The sequence below is a fragment of the Ciona intestinalis genome, chromosome 10, assembly GCF_000224145.3.
Source record: "Ciona intestinalis chromosome 10, KH, whole genome shotgun sequence".
In the NCBI taxonomy this organism is placed as follows: domain Eukaryota; kingdom Metazoa; phylum Chordata; class Ascidiacea; order Phlebobranchia; family Cionidae; genus Ciona; species Ciona intestinalis.
The window spans coordinates 3,503,987-3,522,532 of NC_020175.2; the positions used below are offsets into that span (position 1 = coordinate 3,503,987).

Genomic DNA, 18,546 nt, shown 5'->3' on the forward strand with positions numbered 1-18,546 from the left:
TCTGTGAGAAAAGATGGGACACCTTTAGCACATATTATCCAAATATCCTGATCGTGTTTTAAGTTTTAACAATTAACAACGGTCTATGGGAGTCGTAAAGATACGGTTTTATAATTATTTAAATGTTCTTTGTTTACTACCAAATGTGTTTTTTTACAATGTTTTTGTTAAAACGTTTTTGTTATTTTAGAAGGACAGACGTTTTAAAAATTTTTTTTTTTTTTACAGATGCTGGAGCACTTGGTGAAGAAGACCTTTCACTCCTCGAGAAGAAATTGGAAGCAGCCATGTTGGATGAGAGGAAGAATGCATCACAGGAGGAGAGGGATCAATCATCTGCATCAGCTGAAGAGGACAAAGTGAAGATGTCGAAGACCATTGATGACGAACTCGTGAGTGGAATTTTCCGTTTTTAGAAGAAAAAAAAATTTAAAAAAAAATTTTTTTTTGTTAAAAGAATGAAATGTCTGTTTGAAAAAAAAGGGTGAGGAAAATAGGTAATGCTAAAACGTTTTTAAGTAAAAAAATAAAATATTTGAAACACAAGGCTTATATTTTCCTATTTCCACACAGATTCAGAAAAGTTATTTAGATGTATTTTTTTTTTCGATTTAAAAAAACTTTAGTTCTTTGATAAAGAATACTTAAAGATTAAAAAAATTCCTAATTATCTGTTAAAGATACAGTAAAAAAACGAAGAAATAATTGTTAAAAAATGGTAATTATTTGTTGTGGTATATAAAAAGATTAAAGCATTAAAAAAAAATTTTTTAAATATAAAAAATATTTTTTTGTTTTTTCTAGGACTCGATGGTAGCGAGTGGTCTAATCACAGATGACGTTCGTGAACAACTGAAGCAGAAGATTATCAACCAGGAGCGGGATCTTAATGAGAGGATGGAGCAGAAGAGAGAGATGCAGGTGGGAAGAGCTAGGAGGATAACTGCTGCGGAAACTCTTTTTTTTAATTTTATTAATTTTTTTTTTTTTGAATAAAAATGTAATTTATATTTTTTTTGTGTTTTGAAAAAAATAAGAAAAAAACAATTTTTAATGTCAAATTGTAAGCATGGTTGTTACGTGTTGTTTTTGGTTGTTTTTTGATCTTTTTTTCTAATAATTATAATTTTAAATTGTTTTTTTTAGATAAAGTCAATGAGAGATAGAATGGCAGAACGTAAAAAAAAGAGAATGAAAATGCTGCAAGAGAAACATGAAAGAGAGAAAGTTGAACTGGTAATTAAATAATAATGTTAAATTTTACAAAAAAAATATTTTTTTTTTAAATTAAAATTTTTTTTTTGATTGACGATAACATTCATTATGACATCACAGGGAGACGATGTTCCAGATTTAGAGGAACGACATGCAGCAGAGCGTGACGCGTTGGAAGCCGAACTCGATGCTGAGGAATATTCAGTGGAGCGTGAAATAAACGAAACCATTCAAGTGGAACATAAGGAATTGTTGTCGCAAATTCATAAATCCGCGATCACAGAGGTACGGGGTGTGTTTTTTCCAGGAATTAGTTAAATTTTGAAGAGGACATGTTATAACAGAAGGATAAACATAGAAAAAATGTTATGTCATTAGTGTGAGAATTTCTTTTTTTCTGTTTTTTTTTGTTAAATTTAAATTATTTATAGTATGTGTAGGAACAAAAAATATGTGAAATTTTTTTTAAACTGTTTTTGCCATTTTTATTTGTGAAAAATTAGATTTGAATTTTTTTTTGTGAAAAAAGTATTTTAAACTAGCACTGTTTCAGAATTATACTTAAAAATTAAGAGAAAAATATTTTAAATAAACTAAAATTTACTTTAACCATCTTAAATTAATTTTTTCAATCAGTGTTTCCAAATATTTTTTTATGCAAAATTCAGAACAATTAAGGTTACATTTAATTTCCAGCTGGCAACACAGGAGAACATGGACGCTGACAAACACCAAGAACTGCTTGATAAATATCAACGTGGACTTGATAATTACGAACATCTAAATCAAGCTAAACATTTAAAACATGCACAGGATCTTAAGGTAATTTTTATTTTCATTTTAAAATTTTTTTTACTTTTTTTCCTAATTTTTTTTATTTTAGAATTATATATAGGCCTACTTAATTTTTCTTTATTTAAAATTTTTTTTTTATAAATTTGTAAAATCTTGTCCATCGTTATTTAATGGAATAGCGTTTAAACTGGTTTAAACTAGTTTAATGCCTTTTTATTTATTTAAATTTTTAGTATTTTGAAATTATGTACATTCTTCAGGATATTGAAATGTAACTTTTTCTCAATTTTTTTATTTAAAATTTTAAGTATAATACCCTCAATTTTTATTGCCTTTTTCGTAAACATTTTAAAATATTTAGAATCGTATACTAAAATTTTTATTTTTTTATTATTTTAGGCAAGATTAGCGGCAAGAAGAACTCGCAGAGCAGCTGAAATCCAGCGCTCCGAGGAGGAAAAACTGCTCTTAAAGAAGAGAGAAGAGGAGGAGAGGATGATTCGAGAGATGGAGGAGAAGAGGAGAGAGGAGGAGAAGAGGAAAGAGGAAGACGGAGGAATTATGATTCCTCATATTAACATCACTGAGGGTCATGAAGTCCAGGTAAAAATTTTATTTTTTCAATTTTTTTTAAGAATTTTTTTTTAATTTTTTTTAAAGCTGTAGCCTGGTGGTCACTAATGGGTTGTCTAAGTTGTCAGCCATACAAAAAATCACCCACAAAGTTCCAGACGTGGTAACTCGCCTGCTGGCACAAGCTGTATGAAACAGAACATTTGTGTTATAACGACTGTCATTTTCTGGCTATGTGAGGATAAATAATTTCCATTCATTAATATTTATATATATATTAGTCTGGGTGTTGGCCCTGTTGGGGTAATTAGCCAACTCTGGCCTAAATCGTCCAACAAGAACCTATATACAAATAGAAGTGACATTTTTGTTCATTAAATTTCCCTATACTTTGTTTAACACTATGACATCATAGTTCTCATTATTACACAGGCACTCGCCCGTGAGCAAGAGCGCCAACAAGCGGAAAACGAGACGGAAAAACTCGCTGAGGTAGAACGACTCAACCATGACCTGGAGAAGAAAGAGCAAAAAGAGGAGAAATCGCTGGAGCGTAAACTCCAAGAGGAGGAGGATAAGATAAAGAGTGAGATGAAAGATAAACATGATGCAGAGATAAGAGCAAGGACTGATCTCACTGATGAACAAATGCAGCAGGTGAGGTTTTTGATTATGAAAAAAAGAATGTGGAAACACTGGGAAAATTAAAAATGTCTGGCAACACTTAAGCCTTAAAATATATGGCAAAACTGCGAAATTAAAATGACCGGCATCCCTGAAAAACCAAAAATGTCTGGAAATACTAAAAATGTGTAGCAGCACTAAAAAACCTAAAAAAAATCTTGCAACACTGAAAAACTTATAAGTCTAAAAACATTTCACTAAGTTTTAGTATTTTTTACAATCTTAAGTTGCAAACAAAAAATGTCAATATATCTTTTTTAATGTGTAACTTTTACATATAAGCATATTTTACTCAAAAAAACTCAAAAATTTTAAAAACTTAATTTTTTATTTATGTTTTTACAGCTAATGGCGGCCCATCAGCAAGAATTAGATGAACTAGATCGTGGGTTGGAAAAACAACAGAATAAACAACGAGCGGCATTAAGAGACAGACTGGCTGCACGCAGAGCAAAGAAAACTTCATTGTTACGTAATAAACAGGAGACAGATGCAAAGAAAGAGGAAATTGAACAAAGAAAGGAAATGTCGCAAGTGAAAGCAAAATCTGTAAGTTTTTAATTTGTTTTTATTGTTTAATGTTTCTGCCAATGATTTCTTTAAAGTTTGTGAGTTCTTAATTTTTATAATTTTTTTAGGTTTTTTTTGTTTGATAAAATACTTTTATGTTTAAGTACCTGGAGTTAGTACTTGACAGGTTAAAAAAAATGATTGTGTGTAGTTTTACTTTTAATAAATAATTAAACAGTAAGAAGATGCCTAGGATTAGCTTTTATAATTTTCAAAAGATTACGTAATCAATTTTACAATTATAAAATAACTTATATGATTTGTTATACGCAACATTTTGAGATGTAAAATTTAGATGTGTTTAGAAAATGGTAAAGTAACATTTTCCTCCACAGGCAAAAGAGGCGGAAAAAGCAGCGATTATTGAAGGAATTCAACAAAACGGAGCAGAATCGAGTCATAAAGTTATTCAGAGGGTGCTTGAACAAAGACAAAACCAGGTTTGTAATCTAATACAAGTTTAACAAGTGTGTAAACTGTTTATATAGTACTGTAAGGAAAAAATGGGACACCTTTAGTACATAATATCCTGATCGTGTTTTAAACAATTAACAGTGGTTTGTAGGAGTTGCGAGAATACGGTTTTATAATTCTTTGAATGTTCTTTGTTTACAATTAAAATGGGATGAGAGAAAATAAAATGAAAAGGTGTCCCATCTTCTCCCACTGTACTATATATATATATATTTTTTTTTTTTAATAAAGCAGTGACTTTAAGGTTGTTTGTTCAGGAAAATAAAATATAGTTATTTTGATCTGTTAAATAAATTTACACAATATTTTTAAAAAAATGAAATTTTGTATTTTTTTTTTTTTTCCAGGAAATGAAAGATTTGGAGGCAGAGTTTGCTCTGAAGAAGAAGATCATATTAGATGAATGTCTTCAAGATATCAGGGATCAGTTCAGGAAGAAGATGGACGCTATGGTCAGTTTGTTTAAGAGAAAGAGTCAACACTGTTCTTGAATCTGGAAAAAATATGAATCTGGCAAAAAACAAAATAGTCGTACTTTAGTTATTAACGGCATACATGTTTTTTTTCGTTTAATTTATTCGAAAGTTTTTGAAAAAAAACAAAGTTTTTATACACTGCTGCCAAACATATTATGAGTGTAAAACTTCTGGCCATTTTTTTTGTGAGCTATAGGCCCGATGTTTCGTCCATCATAAGGCGAGACATCCTTAGCGTCTCCCGTTATCGATATGTTTAATTAGCAGGGTTAAGCCTGGAACCCGTAACTTCTGATCTACTGGCAGGCACGATAACCAATTTGCTATTACAACCTTTAAAAAGTGGTTTTACAAATAAAAACATTTATAAAAAAAAAAAATTTCTTACCACTGTTAAAAAACAAGAGTCTGAACTTGTTTTTTAACAGTGGTAAGACATTTTTTTTATAAATTTTGGTGGTTTTACAAATAAAAAAATTATAAAAAGAACTATTTTTTAATTTATATTTTTATTTTTTTACAGTTAAACCGACACGAGTCTGAACTTGAACAACTTGAAAACGAAGGACTTTCCCCTGATTTGTTGGAGGCTAGAAGAGAAGAGTTGTTTGGTCGACAAAAAGATGAGATAAGGTTTGTATGTTTATTTATTACAAAGAAAAGGTATACTAGGATGGGGGAAAAAGTTTCACCTTTAGCAAATAATATCCAAATATCCTGACCGTGTTTTAAACAATTAACAACGGTCCGTGAAAGTCGTGAAGATACGGTTTTATAATCTTTTGAATGTTCTTTATTTACTACCAAATGGGTCGGGAAGTAGAATGAAAAGGTGTCCCATCTTCCCCAACCCCACTATATATATACAAACTCTGATGACATGAGGTGTATAAAGTAAAACACCCTGTTATATGAACAACTGTCATTTCCCCTTCTAAGCACAGTTAAAGTTACACTTGTTCATATTGCAATAATGGGCATTAACTGTATCAGTTCAATAACCAACATAATTAATACCTAATATCTTGTTTATCTATTTCCAATATTAATTATTATTCTTTAATTTCTCCAAAACATTTCGCACCTGCATTATTAAAATTCCCTAATCAAAATTTAAAAAATCAAAATTTAAAAAAAAAATCAAAATTTCAAAACCTTTTTTAAAATTTCAAAACCTTTTTTCTAGATCTCTTGAGCAAAATCATAAGAAAGAATGCAAAGAGATTGAAGAGCATGCTACAGCTGGCTGGAACCTTGACTTTGCTAAAGCTAAATATGAACTGAAAGAAAAGCATTACCAGGTATGTATAGTCCTATTTGGTAGTAAACAAGGAATTTTTCCGAAGTTAAAAAAACGTTTCCTCACAACACTAACAGAGTGTTGTTAACTGTTAAAAACACAATTAGGAAATATGGGTAATTTGGACAACCCATGAGGCAGTGAGTGTTAGGTGTCTTGCCGAAAGACATATATGCCCATAAGCAGTGGCCCAGCCAGAAAAAAAAATAAGGGGTGGGTTTTATTCGAAAAATTAAAAAAAAAATTTTTTTTATTTATTTATTTTTATTTTTTTTTTGGGGGGGAGGGTTTATAAGGAGGGGGTCAACCCCCCCGCTGCGCCACTGTCGATAAGCATCAGTATTGAAGGTGGTATCCTTCGTATACAATGCCAGCACCTGATTATTCAGTCACTGCATTGGTCTGTATAAATATCATAAGTACAGAGGATCCAAACATCTATAAAAAGTGCTTGTCTTTGGTGAGGCAACAAAAATTAAAGCTGTACTATGCTTAAAAAACTCTCTTTAAAGTATACTGTAACAGGGTCTCTTTAACCTGTTATAGTTTAAAATATTTCATGTGTTTTTTGTTGCACAGGAATATGCACAAACGGTGCGCGAGCTTGCACCAAGTGTTGCACAATCTGCACAACAAGCTGAACAATCTGCTCAGAGACTTGAATCTACCAAACAAAGACTTGAACAAGTATGTTTTAGCAAAAAAAACTTTTTTTATAGTGTTTTTATAAAAAGCACTTTTCTAAAGTACTTTGTTGTTGTGAAGACAATAGAAGTTACATTCATTTTTTTAGTATTTTTTTAATACATAAGTGTGGAATTTATTTGATATATTTTACTTATTTTACCTATGCATTTCAAGTATGATAAAACAGACAGGGTCATATAATATTAAAATCATTTCTACCTTTTTATAACGATTAACCAAAGAAAAACTGAATAAAATTTCGTATTTTTTAACAGAATTAAAATGTTTGCTTGTAATTTTTTTTGTATTTTGTAATTAATTTTTTTAATTGTAATGTTTCAGGAACGGGCAGAAGCAGAGAAGAAATTTGCTCAAGAGCGTTTAGAGCTTGAAGAGGAAGGGAAGAGGAGAATTGCGATGGAAATGGAAGATTTTGAGAAACAACTTGCTGAGGAAACTAAAGCTGAAAAATTGAAAGCTGAGAAAACGCTGCAGACGCTTGAAAAGAGAAAGGAAAAAATGCTCAAGGTAAAAATTTGTTAAAAATTATAAATTTTAGTCTAAATTTCTTTGTTTTCTTGCCTTTCTATGAATTATTTGTTTAATAGTGGTTATTTTACTAAGATGTATTGCTTTTTTTTCCTTTTCCACATTTTCTTTTTCCAGATTCCAGATTTTCATTTCTTTTTCCAGATTTTCATATTTTTATTTTTTTCTAAATTGGGGGTATTTTTATTTTTTTTTTATTTAACTTTTTTAAAATTATAACTTTCCTCCAGGATAAAAGAGAGAAGATGAAAGAGGAAATTGATCGAGCAGCTGCAGCTGGAGCAAGTGAGGAGGAACAAAGAAAGATTCTGGAACAGGTCTGATCAGAAATATTACCTATATACAACTAATTTAAAAAAAAAAAATTGGGGGGAGTTTTTTTATATTTAGTTTCATATTTTCTTAAATTGACATAATTTGTAATTTTTGTAAAAAAAAAAAAAAGTTGTATGTCTTAGTTTTGTTTTTTTTTAAAAAAAGATGTTGTTTGAACTTCTTCTGTTTAGTTTGTTGTGTTCTTGTAGCTTTTTGTGTTCTTGTTGTTTAACATTGTTCTTGGTACAACAACAGCACGAACGAGATGTTGAGAAGTTTACGAACAAAATGGATCGTGAAAGACTTCGAATGCAAAGTCAACTGGAGGAGAGACTCAAGAAGAGAAGGAAAGAAAAAATGCAGGTGAGAGAAATGCGAGAAAAAGGGGAAATATTTATTTCATGTTAAAAAATCTTTTAGGGACTACTATTTATTCAAAAATTGACCTGACAAAAATTAAAATATTTTATTAAGGCTATTGTGTTTTCTAATTATATATATATATATATAGATTCGTCAGCAGCTTTTTTACAGTAGTAAAACCTCAAAACTGATAGCGGCAGAAAAGTTGTTATGTTATTTCAATTCTCTTTGCTGTTAAAATTCGATCAGTGTAGTGTTATAATTTTGATTCTAAAATATTGAACAAACATCCAGGCAAAGAAAGGAGACATTGAACAACAACAAGAAACTACAAGGAAAGAAATGGACGATAAACAAAAGGCTGAACTTCAACAAGTACAAGAAAAACAGGTGATTTTCCAATTGAGATATTGTCTTTTTCGATATAAAAGCATTATCTTGAAGCGGTTGCATTATGTTTATTGCAAGCGGTTTTACATTTTGATTTGATTTAAACATTTTTAAATTTTTTTAAAGATGAGAATTAATTTTTTTATATTGTTTTTTCAACTCCAGATACAAGCCATGCAAGAAACAAGCAAACTTATTGAACAAGATTCTGCTAAGCTTATACAAGACCAACCAGTGCTTCCAGATGTACAGACTGTGCAGCATGTGCAAGCGGGTTTGTTACATTTTATTTTTTATCTGGCAACACTACAAAAAAATCAATTTTTTTCAAATTTTTTTTTATGCTTAAAACAGATATGAGGAGCTCAGTTATTCCCACAGTGATTGGCGTACCTATGCATTCCGCACCTGCACAGATGCCTGGAATGAGGTGAATTTAATTGTTAATGCATTTTGTAAATGTTCAAAAGTTTTTGCATTACTTACATTTCAAAATGCAAAGTGAATGACTCTCTGTGTATCTAGTTTTAACTTCTGTGGCAACTTTAGATACTATAACATGTGTGTAAAATGAATTACCACACATATAACTTTCTGTGTGTTAATTTTTGTTGTGTTTTGTACACTTTTGGGTTTTCTTAATAGTCAGCCATATATTAAAAAGAAAATAATCACCCACAAAGTTACATACGTGGAAACTCATAAGCGAGCACAAGGTGTATTTAACAGAACACCTGTGTTATACCTTAAAAATACTGTCATACCCTTTCATACAAGTTTAAATTACTTACATTCATCCATTTATATAACATATACATTATCACAGTGAAAAACAGCTACACGTCATGTTACAATCATCACCACTTTATAAAACTCTGCAAGAAATACAAGTCGTATTATTAAGTGAACAAGGAATTGGAGTGCGGCCCACTTCGAAATCTGCTTTTATGGGACCAGGTACTTTTTACATTTATTTTCTCATCTATTATAATGTGTGTATACTATGAATGTAACTTTCTTTATCCTTGCGTAGCCGGAAAACGACAGTCGTTAAACACGAGTGTTCTGTTTCATACACCTCGTGCCAGCTTCCAATTATTATTAATTTGAAGAAAATTGGCGTGGTCGCTACACCTAGCAGACAAAGAGCCATTTATGTTAAACCATTTTTCAACCTGCAAAACTCCTTCCAACAGACACAGCAAGCACAGACACGGAACTCATCCCAACGAAACTATCTGACTTATCTGTCCACGAACTCGTGTCATACAAATTTGGCACGTTTGTCCTCGGCTTACTACGTATGCATCGTACATCCCACCCTCCTATTAACTTACTGGTGGCGGAAAAAGTTCCAGCACAGCCAGAGTTGACGGGAAATGCATTTAGAGGATCTTTCAGGTAAACTTGAGTTTTCTGTATTCTATTCTGTATTGTGTTTCTGCAATCTGTATTGTTGAAGTTATGATTTTGTTGCACAATCTTTTGTCTGAATTATTCCTCTTTTTTGCAAATCTAAAAAAATAAAAAATAAAAAAAAAATAAAAAATAAAAAAAAATGTTTGGCATTTTTATACTAACTTTAAAAGGCTTTTACTTGTAATAAATACTACATATTCAGAATAGCTATAGCACAGAAATTGGCATGCCTACATGTAGTCATAAATATACAATTTAAGGCTAGATGCTGCTATTATTGTGGCCTATGTGTTCTAATACAGAGTTCATGAAATATTCTTATGATTTCAGTTTCCTGTCATATAGCAAAAAAAAATATCCGTTATTTTTAGTTTACAAATAAAAAAAAATTCACTCTAATATTATTTCTTTTTTTCACTTTATTAAAGTCGGACTAAAATTTATATTTTTATGTTTTTAGTTTTGATCAAGGCAACGGTATCTTATACATCAAGCGTTCGTGGTTGGTTGGAGAATCTGTAGGACGTTTATCATTGCTGCTTGTACATTGCATGGCACATTTGACTATTAAGGATTTCAGTGATGATTTGGCTGCGGGATTCTTACAAGAGTTCTACCAGTGCCTTGCAGTGCTCAGTGATGACCTGTTTTTCGCAAGGTGCAAGGATGAGGCTGGGAAGAGTGGTGCTGGTAAGATAAATAGGCGACACTGTAATTTCGTTTTTTATTTTTTTTAGCAATTTGTTTTTTGTTTTTTTTAGGCAAGTAGAAGACTGGTGTTGGTTTTGTATGTATATAACTAGTTTTTTTTTTTTTAAATGTTTTTTTTAGATTTTAAATTTTTTTAAAATAAAGTCAACAAAACTTTTCATTTTTTTACCTTATGATATAGTAGGGTGGGGAAAGATGGGACACCTTTTCAATCTATTTTCTCTTCCCATTTGGTAGTGAACAAAGAACATTCAAAGAATTATATAACCGTTTCTACCAGGCTACTATAGACCGTTGTTAATTAGGATATTTGGATATTATGTACTGGAGGTGTCCCATCTTCCCCACCCTACTATATATACATACAGTGTAACTTACAAATCAACTTGTTTTCAGATACAAAGTCACCAAGCCACCTTAACCCAACCCATGATCTGCTATTCGCTAAATTGCCTACCGATGTCAGCTCAGACCGCTCCTTCCACCAGGGTGCGATGGAGAGTCGGCTGTCGAAGTATAGTCACGCCTCAATGAGCACAGCTGTTCGAGACGACCTCGGTAGTGTAGAGAGTAAAATGAAAAAGGTATTTTACCTAGCATAGTAGTCAAGTATTATAGTTTTGGCTTGTACAAGCTATTTTTCCTACATTTTTAATACTATGCAACTAAATGCATTAAAATGTAATTTTTCCAGGCATCCCAATCTTTGCATGGATTTGACCAGAAATTGAAGGAATTCGCACCAGATGCTCAAGACAGGTAAAAAACTTTGTTGAAAGCCTTTTCTTGCTTTAAAACCAACCATAATTTACGCTTAGACCAAAAACCACCACACCAACACCAAATGTTGACCAAGACGATCTTAACAAGGAGTTTTTATCGTTGACCAAAGAAGCAAGTGACTTACATGAGGAGTTGTCACATGGTGGGCAAAAGGAGGGTGTAGGAGTTCGGAACCGGCTTACAAATGTCACAATACGGTTGTCAGAAGTGCAAAAAAGGTATTTTTGTTTTTGAACAAAATGCTTTTTTTTACCTGTTTACCAACTTTGCTTAAAATTTATTATTATTTTATTTATTTTTTTTCGAGACAAATTATAAAAATACATCGTAAAAACTAATAATTAGGGGAATAAAAAATGTAGCTTTTTTTACCCCAACAACTGTAGGTGTTTACCATAGGTTTTACCATAATTATACTGGTTTAGTAAATTGGTTGCAACTTTTTAACTGACACTCTCTTCCAGCCTTTTATCCATAGCATGTTTTAACAACTGTTGTTTTGCTGTTCATTCTTTTCTCTTCGTTCATTAAGTATACATAAATTGCTTGTGTGTAATGTTAAAGTATGCCAATCAATTATAATTTTGTTTTGCAGGTTGCGGTCGCCTCAACAGTAAAGCACACAGAAGTTTAAGCACAAACAATGTACATAGTGCGCAGTAATATAAGTGCAATTCCAATGTATTGGCTGCATTGAAAGATTGCAGTAAAGTTAAAAACAGAAAGCAGCAACATTTTAGTTACATTTTGATATAATTTATAAATTGTACATAATTTCATATATTATTTTGTATTTTTTCAAATTACGTCAAATTTATATTTATCTATTTTTGTATATTTTTCAATTAGTCGTCTGTGATTTTGTAGCAGTTGTTTTGTACGCGCAAATGAGCACTGTCCAGCACCCACGCACATCTCCTGCACTTCTCACTGTTACCGCGTCGATAGCAGAACGCGTAGTTTTACTTAGCAAATAAAATTGTGAAATTAGTTTGAAAACTTGTGATAAATTTCATGTATGAACTCAATATTTTTTTTGTTTACATTTTACAGACAATTTTGTCTGTGGTAGCCGTTTTTGAGAACTTTGAACATTAAATGTCGGTAAAGTACCATAGATTAGGGCTTAAAAACATATTGATTTATAATTCGAACAACCGAAAGAACACGAACATCTGTTAAGAAAAAGTTTATTTAAAAATTCATGCCTAATAACCTTCGGGGAGGAAATAAATTCACCGCTAGCGTCAACACAACGTTTGGTAACTGGAGACGCCATTTTATAAAGTTTTGTGTTTTGAAATTTTTTGTTAAATTGACGATTAAAATAAGTAAAATTAGCAAAAAATGTCAATAAAAGCAGTTTTGTTACATAGTTTAAGTAATATTGCAGGTACAGCGAAAATATTGGGTTAAGAAAATGTGTGCCTAATAAATAAACGGTTCATTAATTTAAGTGTAAAATGTGTTAATACCCTGGTTTGTATTTTAAAATATTTTGTTGTTAGAATTTATAATTTTCAGCCAATTTCTTAAATTTTAAACGTCCATAGTTTAATAATTGAGAAAATATGGATTCAAAAGAGATGCAGGAACAAGCAAATTACATTTGGAACAGACTGGATGATTTGGCAGGTTCTGATCCAGATGCTTACAAGAAATTCATTGAAACACAAATGACAGAAAGAGAGAAATTCTTGTCAGCTCCTGAACCAAAGTTTTGCTTTGAAACCTTTGTAACTGTAAGTATATAGCAAGTACATCTATTGATCTATGGAATCGTATGGACCGGGTGGATCCTAGTTTTATCATGGCAATCTATTCTGTTTAAATAAGGTCCTATGACTGGGTACCTAATAAAACTACAGGTTGACCATACCAGTGTAACAAACCAACTTTTGGTCCGATGCCTCGAATGGTTTTTGAGTTATGGACAAAAAACCATTACACGGTTGCAGATATTTTGGTTGTTTCAATAACTCAAAAACCATTCGAGGTATCGGACCATAAGTTGGTTTGTTATACTCTTATGGTCAATTGACATCTATTGGACATGGATGCGTAGCGTTTCTGGTCGAAATAACCAAAATATCTGCAACCGTTTGCAACTGCGTGCAACCTGTAGTTTTATTAGGTACCGAGTCATAGGACCTTGTTTAAACAGAATAGAACACCATGATAAAACTAGGATTTGACATCTATTCTACGTGGCTTAGCAAGTCATGGGATCCAGAAATTAGGTCTAAGTTTGAAAGTTAGCTCATCACTGCAGTCTAATAGGGCAAAATCTGATAGCTTTAAGTATGTAGATCTATATAAAATTTAATTTTTTTACTTTTCATATATGGGCCTATACATTTTATCCTGCAATTGTTCGTTTACTACACTGTTATTAAACTTAAACCAAACAAAACTTAATTAATATATCTGTATATTTTTGACTGTTTCTTGTTTCCATTAGGAGTCTAAAACACCAGTATTTGTCAACGTATGTACATGGAGACGAATCCCACCACCAGCTGATGATAACGAAGCGGTTAAGCTGTTGACTGGGTTCAAAACAACTCATAAAGGCCCGAAAGGTTTGAGAATCATAGATTTTAAATAAATATTACTGAAAATATAACCTTTTTCTTTTGACTGAAACCTCTAGAATACTTATATGTGACTTTTATGTGTCATTGGAATTTTTATAATATATATATGTATATTATTATATACATAGACTATCACTTTTTAGTGCTGTGGCACAGTGGTTACAACGGTTACATTTTGACCATAATATAAAGACTTTCAGATTTAATGTTTCCCCTTGCTACGATTGTGTATTTCCTTCAGCAAGACACTTTTTAGCTATTGCTTTAACCCAGTGGTTACAATTTCTCTGTTAGTTTGAATAATATTGGTAATAAATTTTTATGAATTGATATATATGACAGGCAAATACATCACAATTCCAATTGCGTTAAATGATAAAATCCTGGAAGAAATCTTAGAAACAGCTGGAGATAAACAAGAAATGATGAAATTGACAATCCATGTGATACAGGCTGAACATAAGGTGAAAAACTTTGTCTCCAACTTTTTCTTAAACTTTGTATTTTACAGATTTTTTAAGAAAATACAATCTTTTTTTTCTGTTTGTATGTTTTTACCTAGCTTTACCCCTGTACATACTAATTTTTTTTTATTCTGTATGGATGAAGTTTAAATAAATTAACCTTTAAAATGTGAACTTTTTAACATTTTTTTCTATAAAATATCAGATTTTGACCAGAGTCTTACAAATTTATATAGTGCACACTGCAGACTGCACACATCTGTAATTTTAAATTCACTCTTAAAAAGAATAATTTTATTTTACAGATATCCTTATCAAGCAACTTTAAAGAGTGCAGAGACATCTTTAAGGGTGATCTGCCTGCCAACCCGCGTGCTTTGTTTGTAGAAAATCCAAACTCAGACACTTCGATAATGGATGCCAGTAAATTAGCGAAGAAATGTCAGGCACAAACTGGTAAGGGCGCCGATATATTGACCTCACCAGAAATTTTGCTCCAAAATCTCGCTAGTGCAACTGCTGAAACGGACACAGTTTTAAATGGAACAGATTTTGTGAAAAATTTGACTGAAAAAGGAAAAACAAATGGTGAAAAGAAACCAAAAGTAAAATTAATAGAAGAAATTGGTAAGTGTGTATGGTTAAAACATTGTACATGGTTATTAATATTTTAAAATGCTGTATCTTTTTATTGTTTTTATAATATTTATGAATGCAACTTATTTAACCTTTGTGGCGGAGCAATAACAGTCGTTATAACATTGCGGTTTTCCAAGCTTATTAGTTATCACATATGTAGCTTTGTAGGTAATTATTTTAATATATACTCTGAAATCTAGACAACCCATAAAGGACCTCCGACTTGGTGGTTCTGTTTTTCATCCAGGCATGAGTTTTCCTATTATGTTATACACTGTTAAAAATGCATTTTTTATGTTTATCCTGATTAAGCCATTGTGTTATAAGAAAACGATTATTTTACCATAAAAACTGCTAGTAACTTATGAATGAATGTAACTTACTTTATACTCGCGTGGTTTTTTAGTGTATTCTTATTTTTTTTTTCTTTGTGTGGCTAATAATTCAAACAACCCATTAGTGACCACTGGGTTGGAGCAATTGTTGGTAAGTGTCTTGTCCAAGGACACATATGTCCACAATTTCAGCCTTGAACCCATTGCCTATTGGTTACAGGCAGGCGCGCTAATCACTACGCCACGGCGCCGGAATAAAAGATCCGTTACTTATTTTTTAAATATGCGTGACATCAACAGTTTATTAATTATGCAATTATGCAATTTTCACTTTTGTTTTTATTAATTTTTAGCTGTTCCACTTGACGTACCAGTTCATATGTTACAAGAACATGAAGCAGATAATGGGAAACCTCACAGATTTACTCTCAAAGTTAATCTTCCTCTTGTAGAAAGTGTGGCTGAATGTGACCTTGAAATATCTCAGGTTAGTTGTTTTATGAAATAAACTGAATAAAAATAGAATTTTTATAGTTTTACAAGTATTAGTTTTACCAATTTAAGAACACATGTTAATAAATGTAATCCATGGAAAACCACAGTCGTTACAACACGGGTGTTCTGTTTCATACACCTTTTGTGAGTTTTGTCAGCTTACGAGTTTCCACATGGTATGTTACTTTGTGAGTGATTATAGAGGATTTTTTGTTGTTTCGTGTGATTAAACTACGGAAAAAGTGGGTTTTATGTGCTAGCGGTTTCCCGTTTTAGCCTATAGTACGAATTTGTTTCATTAAAAAAACTTTAGCATAGGTAACATTAGGACTTTTAATATTGCTAGACTAATTTGGGTATACCATATAAAACATTAAAATATTGTTTCGAGTGCCAATAATTTATCAAAGACATTTTGTGTGTGTAGCATAGGGCAATTAATACATATAGTAGGGTGAGGAAAACGGGGCACCTTCATCCCATAATATTCCAATATCCTGAAATATTTAACAACGGTCTATGGGAGTCGTGTCCCATCTTCCCCCACCCTAAAACGGTGTCCTATTTTCTCGCACCCTACTATACATCATATCTCTTACTTTTATATTTTAGGACGAAGTAGAGTTGTCCGTAGAAAAGAAATATTATTTGAAATTCCCCCTACCACGTTCGATTGACAACGAAAATACGTCAGCGCGTTTCGTCCGCAAAAACAATGTATTAACTATTACTATGCCTATTACTGGTACGTGATATAAGTTATAACATACGCCAGAACGGAAAATATTCAACCATTTCGTCCATAGCTATTTTCTGTAGGTATATAGTAGGGTTGGGGAAGATGGGACACTTTTTCATTCTATTTTCTTGTCGCATTTGGTAGTACATCAAAAAATATATAAAAACGAATCCTCACGACTCCCATAGACCGGTGTTAATTGTTTAAAACACGATCAGGGTATTATGTGCTGAAGGTGTCCTGTCTCCCTCACCCTACTATATGTCTATGTTAGGGTAAAACAGGCCAACATCGACCTAAAATTCTAGTTCCCCTGTCGTGCCTCATTTCACCCGTATATAATCTTTATTTGATAAACTGCTTTTATGTAACATAAGTTATGTAACATAATTTCGTATTCATTTTAACTGTGCGATTCTGGAAAGTTCTAACGTACGAATTAAAACAAAAATATACACGAAACACAATTAAAACATAAGACGCAAATATAAAATAGCGATTAATTAGTTGCAATTTCGGTAACCAGTTCACGATGTGTCCATTTCGTAGTTTGGTCTTCTAAACAGCAATATATGTGGTTCTGTAACGTAATATTTTTTATTGAATAAAATTTTTACTGTTTACATATATCACGGCCTACTATCTCTAGTAGGCCGTGCATATATGTATACTATGTTATTGTTTTATTGACACAGTACTTCTATTTTTGTATAGAAAAATATAAATTTAAATGCAATTTTAAAAACGTGTTGTTTTATTTGCGCACTGTTGAAATATTGTATTTATTAAATTGGTTTCAATGCATGTTGTGCTGGTGATTCTTTGTTGAACTGCGACAGAATTACGTTGCACGGACAATTATTAGTCGGCGTGCACGCCTTACAAATTAAGCCTTTTTTCCAAAATTTCCCAGCGCTTAGACCTACAGTTCAGTTGTCGTTTTGCAGCTTTTGGTAGAAGAGCTAAGTTTTAGAGTTTATATCTCAAGTCTAGTTAGTTACAAAAATGTATATATAGTAGGATGAGGGAAGATGGGACACCTTTAGCAAATAATATCAAAGTATCCTTATCGTGTTTTAAACAATTAATGGAAGTTATGAGGATATGGTTTCATGATTATTTGAATATTCTTTGTTTACTACTAAATTGAACAAGAAAATAGAATGAACAGGTGTCCCATCTTTCCCAACCCTACTATGCACGATTAAAATTTTCCTTGCCTGGGTTATGTTTCATATAATGTTCCCAACCAAGCGACTGCTGAATACCAAGGTTTCTCCATTCGCTTTCAGTCAATAAATGATGATTGGGAATCATTCGTGCCAACTTTGGAGGTAAGAAAATGTGTCTGTATTTTTAAATTGCATTATTTAATATTAATAGCATTTTAAGCGCCGTAAGCGTATACGATTTAAGTCTCTGTGATCGTTGAATTATTTCTTATGACGTCACAACGACTCGTATATTGAGTAAAGTTGACCGTAACAATATATTAGGTTTAAATAATTCTGAAAAAGCATTTTATAAATTTATATATCACAAACGTATTACTGTATTTGGAAAATGCGTATGTAAATTGCATAATAGACACGCATTGATGTATAGCCGTTTTGCTGTTTAGTGTTTATAAACGGTAACTTCGTATACACCGTATTATACGGTCATTTTTCCACTTGATATCAAACTTTTTTTTGTTTTGGTTATGCTTTTTGTACCTGTAGTCGTACGTTGAGTCACTGTACTTAGTTGAGTAACGTATCTCGCCTTGTAGTTTTTGCATTTGTGCTTGGAGGGTTTTTAACGCCTCTTCGGCCCATATTTCCTGCGTTCTACTGACAGTACTACTGCTTGAACTGTCCATGTAGTAAAAATATTTAATGTAACTTGACTGCAGCAGGCTACACACTTATGTTCTGCTGAAATTTTAGCAATCAATCTTGAAATTTAGCGCCAAAAACAAACAATAGAAAATG

The 18,546-nt window shown here is 31.8% G+C and overlaps 3 protein-coding genes across 3 annotated transcripts in view; 2 read left to right on the forward strand and 1 right to left on the reverse strand.

Moving 5' to 3' along the window:
* The window catches only part of LOC100182052, a 29,457-nt gene extending 17,154 nt beyond the window's left edge, over positions 1-12,303 (forward strand). Inside the window, exons 28-53 of the mRNA XM_026836277.1 lie at positions 229-392; positions 805-921; positions 1,147-1,236; positions 1,336-1,500; positions 1,912-2,037; positions 2,410-2,613; positions 3,016-3,240; positions 3,613-3,816; positions 4,173-4,277; positions 4,659-4,763; positions 5,311-5,420; positions 5,974-6,088; positions 6,667-6,774; positions 7,117-7,302; positions 7,554-7,640; positions 7,894-8,001; positions 8,296-8,391; positions 8,557-8,665; positions 8,746-8,821; positions 9,218-9,348; positions 9,588-9,792; positions 10,271-10,500; positions 10,918-11,105; positions 11,216-11,280; positions 11,340-11,522; positions 11,900-12,303. Of these exons, the coding sequence (XP_026692078.1) occupies positions 229-392; positions 805-921; positions 1,147-1,236; positions 1,336-1,500; positions 1,912-2,037; positions 2,410-2,613; positions 3,016-3,240; positions 3,613-3,816; positions 4,173-4,277; positions 4,659-4,763; positions 5,311-5,420; positions 5,974-6,088; positions 6,667-6,774; positions 7,117-7,302; positions 7,554-7,640; positions 7,894-8,001; positions 8,296-8,391; positions 8,557-8,665; positions 8,746-8,821; positions 9,218-9,348; positions 9,588-9,792; positions 10,271-10,500; positions 10,918-11,105; positions 11,216-11,280; positions 11,340-11,522; positions 11,900-11,921 (3,524 nt within the window). The 3' untranslated portion in view covers positions 11,922-12,303. The remainder of the gene's footprint in view (positions 1-228; positions 393-804; positions 922-1,146; positions 1,237-1,335; positions 1,501-1,911; positions 2,038-2,409; positions 2,614-3,015; positions 3,241-3,612; positions 3,817-4,172; positions 4,278-4,658; positions 4,764-5,310; positions 5,421-5,973; positions 6,089-6,666; positions 6,775-7,116; positions 7,303-7,553; positions 7,641-7,893; positions 8,002-8,295; positions 8,392-8,556; positions 8,666-8,745; positions 8,822-9,217; positions 9,349-9,587; positions 9,793-10,270; positions 10,501-10,917; positions 11,106-11,215; positions 11,281-11,339; positions 11,523-11,899) is intronic.
* Positions 12,304-12,812: 509 nt separating this feature from the next.
* On the forward strand, positions 12,813-16,744 carry LOC100181271 (PIH1 domain-containing protein 2). Its single transcript, XM_002129650.4, has 6 exons — positions 12,813-13,046; positions 13,766-13,886; positions 14,244-14,365; positions 14,671-14,992; positions 15,693-15,826; positions 16,447-16,744. Exons 1-6 carry the CDS (start codon positions 12,876-12,878, stop codon positions 16,585-16,587), a joined length of 1,011 nt encoding a protein of 336 aa, XP_002129686.1. The 5' UTR covers positions 12,813-12,875; the 3' UTR covers positions 16,588-16,744.
* A 156-nt stretch (positions 16,745-16,900) lies between these two features.
* Positions 16,901-18,538, reverse strand: LOC101242766 (cyclin-dependent kinases regulatory subunit-like). Its single transcript, XM_004226558.3, has 3 exons — positions 18,289-18,538; positions 17,794-17,921; positions 16,901-17,153 (listed from the first exon to the last, which is right to left on the reverse strand). Exons 1-3 carry the CDS (start codon positions 18,432-18,434, stop codon positions 17,101-17,103), a joined length of 327 nt encoding a protein of 108 aa, XP_004226606.1. The 5' UTR covers positions 18,435-18,538; the 3' UTR covers positions 16,901-17,100.
* Between the last annotated feature and the right edge of the window lie 8 nt (positions 18,539-18,546).